The 12,286-nt window shown below is 68.7% G+C and overlaps 1 protein-coding gene across 1 annotated transcript; it reads left to right on the top strand.

Moving 5' to 3' along the window:
* Positions 1 to 2,133: 2,133 nt before the first annotated feature.
* Positions 2,134 to 7,064, top strand: CD40 (CD40 molecule). The gene is made up of 9 exons (XM_019496367.2): positions 2,134 to 2,385; positions 3,977 to 4,058; positions 4,295 to 4,423; positions 4,565 to 4,711; positions 5,025 to 5,118; positions 5,292 to 5,353; positions 5,776 to 5,883; positions 6,012 to 6,067; positions 6,490 to 7,064. The coding sequence occupies exons 1-9, from the start codon at positions 2,329 to 2,331 to the stop codon at positions 6,658 to 6,660; spliced, it is 906 nt and encodes a 301-aa protein (XP_019351912.2). The 5' UTR covers positions 2,134 to 2,328; the 3' UTR covers positions 6,661 to 7,064.
* The last annotated feature ends 5,222 nt before the right edge of the window (positions 7,065 to 12,286 follow it).

The following is a 12,286-nucleotide window of genomic DNA, read 5'->3' as shown; positions in this document are numbered from 1 at the left end:
TGGGGCCAGGCACCACGGCGGGGGAGGGCACCACGCCGCCCTGCCACAGGCCCCGGCAGAGGGACGGCGCCGAGGGGAGCGCGGCTCACCCTCACACAGCCACCGGGCCGCGGGGCCAGGGACACGGGCACTGCTGGGCACTGCCCCGCGGGCGCACTGCAGCCACGTGAAAGGCATGGGGCCATTGCGCTGATGCCCCGGGCAGGGACAGCCCCGTCGCATCCTGTCTGCTGGCCGCATGGGTGTCTGTGGGCAGTCTGTGGCCGGAGGAGGGAGGGGGTGGGTGGCGAGGCTGCTGCCCTCCTGCTGGGCCTGCCGTCCGCGCGTGGGTGGCTGGGCAGAGTGCAGCTGGGGACCGACCCTCGCCCCCCAAGCACGGATGCGGGGCAAGAGCGGAGCGGAAAGGGTCCCCCCAGCCTGACAGGCCCTGGCACCGCGTAGGGTCCCACGGGCAGGCAGGCGCAGCACTTTGCCCCTTCCTGCCTGGCGTTTGCACTCTCAGGAGAAGCTGGAAAGTTGCAGAGGGAAGTAGGAGCGGGTTGGGAAAGCCTCCTCGTCAGCGGTGCGTGGAACTCCCCCGGGGCTGCCCGGTCCCCGGCCCCGGGGAATCCTCTGCTCCAGGCCCTGTGGACGCCCCGTCCTGGCTCTCTGTGCCCAGGGTCCTGGAGGCAGGAACAGCCCTGCGGGGGCTCTTGATGACGCAGCCCCTTTGACGGCCTGAGAATGCCCAGCCCCTGGTCCCAGCGTCACCCATGTCGCAGCAGTCCCCAGACAGAAGCTGAACTGAAACCCAGCACTTCTGCTTCCAGGATGACTGGCTAGAAAAGCCCGAGAACTGCCCCCACCATCCCCAGTGGCAGCTCTGGCCAACCTCCACTGGCAGCAAGGGGTGTCCAGAGGAGGCCACCCGCACGATCCGGGGGCAGCAGGGCAGGCCCTACGAGGAGAGGTGACGGGACCTGAACCTGTTCAGCCTCCACAAGAGAAGGCTGAGGGGGGACCTGGTGACTGTCTATGAACTCACTAGGGGGGACCAGAAGGGTTTGGGGGAGACCCTGTTTCTCCGAGCGCCCCCCAGGATAACAAGGAGTAACGGCCACAAGTCGTGGGAGAGTAGGTTCAGATTAGACATCTGTAGGAACTACTTCAGTCAGGGCGGCTAGGATCTGGAACCGACTTCCACGGGAAGTGGTGTTGGCTCCTACCTGGGGGTCTTTAAGAAGCGGCTCGATGCCTACCTGCCTGGGGTCACTTGAGCCCGGTTTCTCTCCTGCCCAGGCAGGGGTCGGACCTGAAGATCTACAAGGTCCCGCCCGACCCGACTTCTATGAGTCTATGATGCTATGACACCTCAGGGCTGCTCGTGCCCCCGTGCGGACCCCTGCTTGCTATGCGAGGGCGCCCGCCTGCCACCAGATCGGGCAGACACGGCCGGACACGGGCATGTGGGGCTGCCAGGAGCCCAGGGGAGCCACAGGCTCTGGTGAGGGCAGGGGATCATCCCCGGGCTCTGGACAGCTCTAGGGGCAAAATGGGGGGCAGAAGGATCTGTGGGACAGTGCCACGAGGCCCTGCTCACATGGGCAAGCACGTCGTGGCCTTGCCACGCCCCGGCTTGCAGCCAGGCCAGTGCCTGCCCCTCCGGGGCGCCTGTTCCTGAACCGCCCTGCCCTGGCAAGGAGAAACTCCCATGCTGAGCACGCGCCGGCACCCAGCTCAGGACACAGCGCAGGCCAAGCCGGCCCCGCGGAGCGCGGGACCGCTGGGGCCGGGCAGCTGCCTGCAGGGCAGGCGGGAGGAGGAGGCCACGGGGGCCACAGCAGCTATAGGAGGCCATGCCCCGTGGCTCCCGGCCAGGCCTGCCTGGCACACGGAGCTGTCCTGCCGGACTTCCCTGTGCCAGGAGACCGGGGAGACAGGAGGAGCAGGCCTGTGTCCACGAGCCCCGCAGCCGGGCGCTCGGCACAGCAGAGCACGCACTGGGGTGGCAGCACCCAACGCAGCCCGACGTGCCTGGGCTGCACCCGGGACCGGCTCAGGGATGCTGCGGCGCGTCCCCCCGCATGGGTGCTGCGGCTGCCAGCCTGCCGAGGCCTGTTCTCACCCCACCTCGCTGGCCGGGGGCCAAGGGAAATCCTGGCTGGGCTGCGTGGCCCAGCCCTGGCTGAAGCAGACGGGGAGTTTTTCTGCGGGGGCTGGGCCCCCCCTGCCCTGCCCTGCCCTGCAGCGCGGATTGGATCTGGACAGCCCCAGCCCTTTCCTGGGCGGCCACGGGACTGCAAGTACAAGAGGTAGCCGCCCCGCCGGCGCAGGAGTGTCCCTCGCAGCATGGAGCCCTGCTGTCTGCTCGGCCTCCTCTGGCTACTCTGCCGAGGCCTCTTGGGCGTGAGTTTCACTTTCTCTTCCCTCCCCAGGTGCGACCCACGAGCCAGACCCGGCTGCCAGGCTGCTGCCGGGCTCCACGCACCCCCCGGCCGCCGGTGCAGGGGCTGGAGCGGGCCAGGGAGGCCTTCGAGCCGCTTGGCAGCCTCTGCTAGGACCCCCAGCTCAGCCCTGGCCCATCGGGGCGCAGCGGGGAGGGGGGACCTTGGCGCCTGCCTGGGCAGGGGTGTTGGCGCAGAGGCCGCGGCGAATGGGCGGGGGGAGAGCCGGCGCTGGCTGGGCACTGCCTGGTGTTCGGCTGGACCGGGGAGCCCCGTTCCCAGGGGCCGTGCCTCGGGGACAGCCGTACCTCGATGCCTGTGGGGCAGAGACGGGCTCAGGGCATGCGGGGCAGCTGGGCAGGCCCCCAGGATCCCTTTGCAACCTGGAGGCCCATGGGTGCCAGTGAGGCGTTGGGGGGCCGTGGCCATCCCAGGTCCTCTGCCCTGCACCGGCGAGGGCACCGATTTGTCTCATTCAATTCCCGTGGGCCAGGGAAGGCGCCTGGCCCAGCTTTGGCGACACGGGGGCCCCTGCCTGGGCAGCGGAGCGTGCCGGTGCCGGTGCCGGTGCCCTGCTCGGAGCTTGGGAATCCCTCGATTTCCCAGCACGGCCAGACCCCAGCACGGCTGCCTCTCGCTCCCAGGCCGAAGCAGGCTGCAGGGGACAGGGCTCAGCCGTGCTGCCGCAGAGCCTGGCTGGGCACGGGCACGGGCACGGGCACGGGCTGCGTGCGGGGCAGGAGCGTGGAGAAGGGGCAGGCTGCGGGGGCTGAAGGGACACGGGCTGGGGTGGAGGGGTGGAAGCAGACAGGGCTGCGCGTAGGCGGCGGGGGATCCCAGGCAAGCGGAGGCGTCTCTCGGTTCCCCTTTCGGAGGCATTGACCGTGACCCAGGGTCCCATCCTGCCCGGGGCCCCATCAGGCAGTTCCCTCCCTGAGGGCAGAGCCCCAGCCCCACAGAACCGCCCATGGACCCCGGCTAGGGCACACGCCGCCCCGGACCCTGGTGCCTGGCAGGGCTGAGCCCCAGGGCAGGGGCAGCTGCAGGGGCATCTGCTGCACCGCCGGCCCAGGAGGGTTGTTTGCTTGCCGACAACCCCTGCTGTACTGCTGGGGGAGCCTGGCCCAGCTTCACCCCAGGGAAGGGGCACCCCAGGTCCGCCTGCCAGGCGGGGGCCCAGCACTGCCGCCAGGGGAGGAGGCTGAGCCCTGAGCCACCACCTGGGCTCCCAGCCCTGCCCCTGCCCTGGCTGCCTGCTCAGGCGGGGCAGACACGCGTGGGCCCTGCCTTCGCCAGCTGCTAGGAGATGTGGTCAGGGCACTGACATGTGCCCGCCGCAGCAGAACCGCTGGCATCCCACTTCAGGGAGGCGCGGGCGGCGCGGGGGCGGCAGAGCTCCGGTCCCAGTGGTTGTGGTTATGTGGGCAGGGTGAGAGCGAGCGCAGGGTGCACGGCCCGTGCCAGGCGGCACCGTCCAGGGGAGGGGAGCCAGGTCTGGGGCAGGTGGGAGCCAGGCCTGCGGTGGCTGAGCTCTGTGCTCTGCTCGGTTCCAGCACTCGGCCGCTGGGACGGACATCCGATGCAGTGAGAGGCAGTACGTGCACGAGGGCAGGTGCTGCAACCGCTGCGCCCCAGGTACAGAGCAGATCCCTTCCCTGCCCCTCCCTGCGCCAGAGCCTCGGCCCAGAGGGGACCAGCTCGGCTACCTTGGCCCCAGGGCCAGGACCTGGGCTCGGTGCTGCCTGCAGAGCTGGCCGGTCTCGCCCCCTGTGCCCAGTGGCACCTCCTTGGGTGCTGGGGGCACGGCAGGTGCTGGGCTCCATGGGCAGCTGCACCAGGCAGGAAGCAAACGCGGGTGCTGTGTGTTGCAGGAGAGAAGGTGACGGCTGCATGCAGCGAGGCGTTGGAATGGTCCACCTGTGCCCCCTGCGAGGTGGGGTCCTTCCAGGCCCACTGGACCAAGGAGAATCACTGCATGCCCCACAGATACTGCGACCCCAGTAGGTGCCGGCACAGGGCTGTCTGCCAGGCAGGCAGCAGTCACGCAGCCCTGCCCATGCTCCAGCAGCCCCTGCCACAGGAGGGGCCTGGCCATGGCTGGCTCCGTGGCCCACCTTTCCCTCCCTCCCTTCCTTTGGCAGATGTTGGCCTGGTGGTAAAGACGCCGGGGAGTGAGAAACAGGATGTCACATGTGGCTGCCAGGTGGGCATGCACTGCACCAGCGCCCAGTGCCAGACCTGCAAGCTGAACCCCCGCTGCAAGCCAGGCTTCGGGGTTGTGCCAAGAGGTGAGTGCGGCCTGGCACTTGCAACCCGAGAGGTCACAGGGCCATGCTGCCCTGCACAACCCTGGCTCCCCACCGCCAGGTCACAGCAGCCCCAGCAGGGGCAGGCGAACAGGCCATCGGCTCCGAAGCACAGAGCGGGTGCAGGGACCTCCCAGGGGGTGCAGCCGGCCCTGCTCAGGCAGGCATGCATGCTGCACCTGCTCTGGGGGAGCCTGGCAGACAGGTTGGGGTGTCCTCGTTCGTGCCCCACACCTTCTCCTGCCCCCCCGCCTGCCTGACGCTCACCCCTGCGGTCGTCTCGGCTCTGTTCCAGCCCAGGAGGATGCGCCCCCCACGTGCCAGCCCTGCCCGGACGGCAGCTTCTCCAATGTCACCTCTGACAGCAAGCCATGCCAGCCCTGGAGCAGGTACTGCAGGGTGGGGGTGCGGCGCTGGGAGGTCAGCCAGGGAGGGGAGCGGTGGCTGTGAGTGAGGGAGCCCGGAGACACTTGCCGGCAGGGACACGCCTGGCAAAACCCTGGCTTTCCCTCCATGGTCTGTGGGGTCTGGGCTCATGAAGCCGTGTCCATGCCCACTGCAGATGCGAGGAGCAGGGGCTGGTGATGAAGGAGAATGGGACCCGGAGCTCCGACGTGGTGTGTGGTGAGTGCCAAGACCCCGGGCACCACGCTGCGGGTGCAGCAGGACACAGCTGGGCCAGGGGACCCCCTCGGCTCACTGGCCTGCTGCTGGGGCCCCTACCCCAGCCTGATCCAGCCCGTCAGGCAGCTCCCCCATCCCCACCAGGGCGGCTGTGGCTCTCCAGCCCCTGGGCAGCCTGGGCAGCTGCTGCAGGTTTTGCCCCCGAGGTGGCTGCAGTTGGCAGTGCCCATGCAAGCAGTCAGCAAGGCCTGCCTGGCGCCAGGGGCTGCACGGACAAGGCCACAGGGTGTGGCGGATAGGGCCAGGTGTATCACGCTGGCTTGGCATCTGCCTGAGGGTAGACAGGCCCCCAGCTGAGGGCACGGCAGGGGCACGTGGGCGGCACAGCGCAGGGCTGAGCGGCCGACCACAACTCTTTGCAGAGCCACAACGCAGCAGCCCCAGCCACCCCTTGGTCTCGGTGCTGTTCTCTATCCTGGCTGGCATAGCCATCTGCGCTCTGGGGCTCTTCTTGTGTTTGCATTGCAGAGGTAGGTGCAGGAGAGGCAGGCTGGCAGAGAGCTGCATCGGGCTGTGCCCGTGTGGGGAGTCTGGGCTGGGGCCGGCCCGGGGCAGGCTTAAGCGCTCACTCACTCCCTCACTTTGTGCTCCTGTCTAGGTTTCCAGAGACCGCTGCAGAAGCAGGGACATCCTCAAGTCCCCCTGGATCAAGAGGTGTGGAGCAGACTGGGGTGCTGCTCCCAACCAAGGGGTGTGGGAGGTCCCTGCACCCTGATGCCCAGCTTGGCAGGGCGAGTGGGCACAGGGCAGGGCGCTTTCAGGGGGAAGGTGCAGCCCCGAGGGGCACCCGCTCCATGAGGGCTTGTGCAGGATGGCAGGGGCAGGGGCATGAGTGTCCCCGTGCTGGGGAAGGGTCCTCCACGAGGCTGCAGGTCACGGGTGCCCAGGGGCTGCTGTCGGTACACGGACGGGGCACAGGTGCCAGGGCCTGCGAGGACAGTGTTACTCCCCAGGGCTGGGCAGGGGGGCAGCAGGAGCCCAAGGGAAGGCCTTGGGGGGCAGGGGCCTGGGTCTCCCCCAGCGCCAGGTGCCCTTGGTGCTCAGCACAGTCCTGACCCCCTGCCTGTGCCGCTCAGGGTGCCATGCTGCTGAATGTTGTGAAGACAGAGCCACGTCCAGAGCCATCCGAGGAGGATGAGATGCCGAGCGAGCAGACCATCCCCGTGCAGGAGACCATGGTGGGCAGGCAGCCTGTAGCCCAGGAGGATGGCAAGGAGAGCCACGTCTCTGAGCAGGAGAGGCCGTGAGGTGGCGTGGGGCACCCACACCAGGGCCCACTGCCCCGCACGGATGGAAGCCAGGCCCAGCGCCCGCCGTGCCACCAGGCAGCCCAGGGCACGACTGGCTGCCCGGGGGCCAGGGCACAGCCTGCACCCGTCGCCTACGAGCACGAGAGGTGGTGGATCCCACATGGCCAAGGGTGACATGGCACGGCTGCACGAGGCTGCAGGTCAAGGGTGCCCGCGGGCTGCTGTCGGTGCACGGACGGGGCAGAGATGCCAGGGCCTGCGAGGACAGTGGGGGACTGATTGCCCGCGGCAGGACCCCCCAAGGTGGAAGCAGGAAACGGAGGCATTTTGGGACTCCATGCTGAATCTGCCCGTTGGGCAATAAAGGTCTGGAGGCTGCGCCCACGGTGCCTCCTGGCGCACACGGTGCTCCGCTCTCATCACTCTGGGGCTCTGAGCTTGGGGCTGGGTCCGGCTGTGTCCCCCCTGGCATGGGCGCTGGGGACACCCCGGGCCCGCTCTTGCCCTCGCACTCACGCTGCGATTCCCGGATGCGGGGGCCTGCACCGTGCACACCCAGCGGGGGCAGCCCCTGCCCCAGCCCCCCAGTCCAGGAGCTGGAGAGCCCCCGTCCCCGGCGTGGGCGGGAGGCCGGTGCGGTGGCTCCCCAGCAGGTGGCACTGCCGGCACACGGCACGGCGCCCCGCGCTGCCCGAGCCGGCCCTGGCACCTGCGCTGGGGGGCTGCTTGGGAGCCTCGGCCATGCCCTGCCACAGCTGGGCTGCCGTGGTTGGGCTGGGCTGGGCCGGGCCGCACGGGGCTGCGCAGGGAGCCACAGGCAGGGGGCTGGCTGGGTTGCGGTGCCCCTTGCCCCCGGCACTGCCCCTCTCTGCCCAGGTAAAGGGGACACTGCACCGCCTGCTGCCCCGGGCCCTGCCCCAGCTGCGCCCCAGGCAGCGCTTGGTCCAGGCTGGTGCCAGGCACGTGGGGACAGCCCACGCCTGGAGCTCCCCAACCCCGTCCCCCATCAGGGCTGTCCCGGGTGAGGCTGGCGTGGACCCCCGCCAGTTCCCAGCTCATCGCCCGTGGGCCCCTTCCTCTGAAGATCCCGGCAGCCTGCTACACGCAGCCACTGGGCTCCAGCCCTGAACGGAGGCCCCAGGCCCAGCCGCAGCCCCCGCTCCTTTGGACATGAGACCTGTCTTCAGCCCTGTCCAGGCAGGGCCAGGCCCAGCCCCACCTCCCCCTGCCCAGGGCCAGCACCTGGAGCCTTGCCCCAGTGCCAGGCGCAGCTCCCCCTTGGCCCCAGCCACACGGCAGACAAGCACACACATGCACACGCACACGCACATGCACAGAGACACGTGCCTGCAAGTCCTGGGCGCAGCGTCCCCCCCAGCGCACACGGGCACTGAAGTGGGCAGGCCTGTACACGCTTGCTCGCTCCCCACACTCACACTCAGAGGTGCTTGTGTGCACATGCACAGGGGAGTGTGCACACAGCTGCCCCCCACAGTTGTGCACTCACAGCTGCTGCCCCCCGCAGTCGTGCACGGCTCCAACCTTCAGAGGAGCCGGGTATTTACTGCCGGCAGCTGACATTTCCACATTTATGACTCCTCTCCTTCCCGTGCGCTGCCATGGCGGCCACAATGGGAACAATTACGCTCAATTATTCTCCACCGCACGGTTGACAAAAAGCTGGTATTTAAACTTTAATTATCCTCCCAGCCTGTGCGTCACCACCTCCTGCCGGCTCCGACGAGGCCCCGCGCTCGGCCCCTGCCCAGGGCTCCCCACCTGGCCGCTCTCGGCCCCTCGTGGGCTCAGAGCTCCCCGTGCCCCTGCCCGGCGGGCCTGCCTCGGCCGGGTCCCCGCAGGGCACCGGTCCCAGCCACGCAGCCACGTTCCCTGCTGCCCAGGGCTACGCCGGCCTGAGGGGCGACGCGCTGGGGATGGGGCCCTGCAGCAGGCAGCTGTGCCCCCACGCGCCTGGCCACGACTCCCGGAGTCACGCAGCCGGGTGCGATGGCCCCATGGCCAGCGAGAGGCGTCACTGCCTGGAGCCCAACACGGGGACCGGGGACGCGCCAACCGTCCATCCCCGGCTGTCACACCAGTGTCTCTTGGCAGCCACCCCAGAGCGCGGCGTGGTTTGCGGGAAGAGCTGAGCCGCGTCCGGGAGGCGGCACCGGCAGGTCGCAGGTTGCCCCGGCCCCGGCCCAGCAAGCAGCCCGCGGCAGGGCAGCGCGGCCAGGCCCCGGGGGCCGTTTGTAGGCCGCGTGCACCGGGGCCGGCGTCCCCTCCTCCCGCCCGCGGCTGCCGCTAATGGGGACGTGGCCGGAGCTCGTAACCCGTCAGCGCCCGAGCACACGCGATAAAATATGCCCAGGGCCGTAAATCCCGGAGCCGGGAGCAGCCAGAACGTGGAGCGGCTTTTACTGTACAGGCAGCAGCATGTTATTTAAGGCGCCTCTTAAAACCTAATGTTAGGTTTAATAAGAGAGATAAAAGCATGTCAGCGGCGTGCCTCGCTCGCAGGGGGACACGCGCCGCTCGCCGCAGCCCCGGGCCCCGCGCCAGGCCAGGCCTTGCACCTGTGCCCCGGCCCCTGTGTCCTGCCGGGAGGGGGCAAGGGTGGCATATCCATCCCTTCTCCCTCGGGGCACGGGCCACGAGGCTGCTGGCTGTGGGGCGGGGGCCAGCTGGGCCCTGCTCGGCAGCGTGAGAGAACGGCAGAGCTCCCCGCGGCATGCCCGGCACCCCGCGCCTCCCCGCAGCCCGAGGACCCTCTCTCCTGCACAGCGGGCGGGGAAGGCGGCCAAGAACCCACACCCACCCGTGGCATGGCGTGGCGTGGCGTGGCGGTGACACGCTGCCGTCCTGGGCTGCCCGCAGCTCCGCGGGGCGGCACCGCTCACCTGCAGGGCAGGTGGGCGCAGCAGGAGCAGGTGGCACCGCTCCCAGGAGCCACGAAGACGTGCCCGGAGCCGGCAGCGGGAGGGAGGGGTCGGGGAGCCCCCCACGCTGCGCCAGCGCCCCCGGCTGTGCCCGCGAACCCAGCGCGTGTAAGCCCTGCTCCCGCGTGTCAGACATGTGCCGTCTCATTAGCGCGCCTGTCCCCCGAAGTGAGCAGGGAGCGCGCGAGAGACCTAATTGAATGTAACTAATTATTCACTCTGCAAAGGCGCTGTGTAAATGGGGCTGCGAGGGACAGAATTACTCATTCCGAACAGGGGAGAGAAAGGGAGAAAGACAGAGAGAAAACAAATAGAGGGGGATTCTGGAGCCGCAGCGCCCGCTCTCCCCAGAATACCAATTACCGCAGGAAGTGATTGGATAAATCTTCCCTGAGCCAGCGAGCTGCACCGCTCACTCACTCCTGTCCTCTCCCTCGAGCAGCAGCGGGCAGAGATCCCTGCTGCCGCCCAAGGCCCCTCCATGCTGCGGGGAACCCCGAGGCGCCCTGCGGTGCGGGGGCCGTCACCACCCGCTGGGGCTGCCAGATTCGCACCCAAAGCCCGACCTGGGGCAAGGCACGAGCTGCAGCCCGCTGCGGGCGCTCCGAGGGAGCCGCTGGCCGCCCCTGCCACGGCGCTGCCAGGAGAGCCGCGGCCACGGGAGCCTGGGCACCAGTGCAGAGACACCCCCGCGGGAGCTGGACCAGGGCCGAGCCGTCCCCTGGGGCAGGCGGCTCCTCCTGCCCCATCTGGCTCCAGGCCCTCGAGAGCAGCCCGCGCGGCTGGCACCCGGCTGGAACTGGGGCTGGCTCTGACCGGGCAGGGCGAAGCACTGACTCTGTTCTGGCCTCTCCTCCACGCGCCACGGGCGCCCTGCCTGCCCCTCCTCAATCAGGGCCGCGGGGAGAGGCACCCTCCCTGGCACCCGGTGCCTCCGTGTTGGCCGAGCACCCCGGGGCCAGACGCAGAGCAACGGCCTCCCGCTGGGCCCCGTGTCCTCCCTGGCGCCGGCCCGGCCAGCTGAGCCGCCTGCTCGTGCACACGGGCCCGGCAGCCCCGCTCCCGCCAGGCTCTCACGCTGCGCGCACGAGCCGGCGCTTTAGCTAAATCCACAGCCGCGAGGCAAGTTTAACGTCAAGAAACCTCTCCCCAGCGCCAAGCGCGCCGGGAAAGCGAGGCGCCTCCGCCGCCCGCCTGCTGCAGGCAGGTTCGTTAGCAGGAGCGCGGCTCTGCTCCCTCCCAGGCAGGGGAGACACACTAATTAGCAGCAATCTCCATCACTTCTCCCTGACATGCCAGTTAATCCTGAATCCCCTTGTGTGGCTGCCTCCAACTCGTAACGAGGCTCTTCCTTGTCCAGCCCGCCATCCATCCGGCCAGGAGCAGGCCAGGGGCTGCCGGGTCGTGCACTGACACAGGGGCAGCTCCACAGGTGCTGACCCGCGACCCCAGCCCACGTGCCAGGAGCAGCGTGCCAACCCCGAGGGACCTGCCATCCTTGTAGTGGCACCAGCCACGGCCCCGTGCACCCACCAGTGACCACGCACCACTAGTGCAGTGCGGGGCTTGGACAGCCAAGTGAGGCATGGCCCAGGACACAGGGCCCGGGGCCACCACGGCCACAGCCCCTCTGCCCCCCACCCGGCCCCCTGCCTCAAATGCACACACGGGTGGGCAGGCAGCCTCCCCCTGCCGCCTCGGACAGCCGCCCACCTCCCGCCCTTGCTGGAAGGGCAGGGACCACCTTGCGAGCACAGGTGCATGTGCAGCGTGTGTGCAGTGAGTGTGCATGGTGTGTGCACACTTGATGGGGGCACAGCCAGGGAGAGGCACGCATGGGGAGACAGCTCTTTCACTTTAGCCTTTCCCTTTGGGTCTGGACTTGGGCGTGTGGCAGGTGTGTGCTTTGGCGGGAGGGAATCGGGAATCCCCCCCAGACACGGGAGCACTCACAGGGTGCAGGCAGCAGCCTGGGCTTTGAAATCCAGCTCCCGCCCCTGGGGCCTGGCTCTGGCTGCGGGTGCCCAGCTCAGCCCCACACATGTCTTATCTCAGCCCAGAAATAACGGCTGCCCTGCCTGGGACCCATCCAAAACCACCCGCATGTTTCTCATGGACCAGAGCTGCTCCTCCTCCTCCTGGCTCTGACCTCTTCCCACTGGAGGCATCTGATCCCCCCACGCTGCCACGCAGTCAAGTGCCCTGGAGCCCACGGCTGGTGCAGGCTGAGGGTGCACAGGTGTATGCATGGGGCAGGTGTGTGTGTGTGTGTGTGTATGCACACTCAGTGCCAGTGTCGCAGGGGCCAGCTGCACGGCGCTGCGCAGAAGAGGCCTCTGCATTGGCCGGTTGTTGCTGGTGGAGGCAACTGGGCCACCAAGCAGCGGGGCCCCGGGAAAGGCAAACCTCCCAACCGTCCTGCCTCGCATTTGGACATTGGCTTCACTGCTGCCAGGCACCAGCGTCCCCAGTCCCTGCGCACTGGAGGTGCACGTGGGTGTGCGAGCGTGGGGAGGGAGAGAGGGAGAGATAGTATCATCAGCATAACAAATGCAGCCGCGCGGCTTCATTCTGCACTTATTGGCTTTCTCCTGTTTATCTATAAATAATTGCAGGGACACAATAGACTTTTAAGACTGCCGAGGAGTTTGTCTCTCTCCAGGAACTGCGCTGCCACTGCGCTG

The sequence above is a fragment of the Alligator mississippiensis genome, chromosome 9, assembly GCF_030867095.1.
Source record: "Alligator mississippiensis isolate rAllMis1 chromosome 9, rAllMis1, whole genome shotgun sequence".
In the NCBI taxonomy this organism is placed as follows: Eukaryota; Metazoa; Chordata; order Crocodylia; family Alligatoridae; genus Alligator; species Alligator mississippiensis.
Note: the sequence above shows the minus strand (reverse complement) of the source record. Positions and strands in the feature narration are given on the sequence as shown.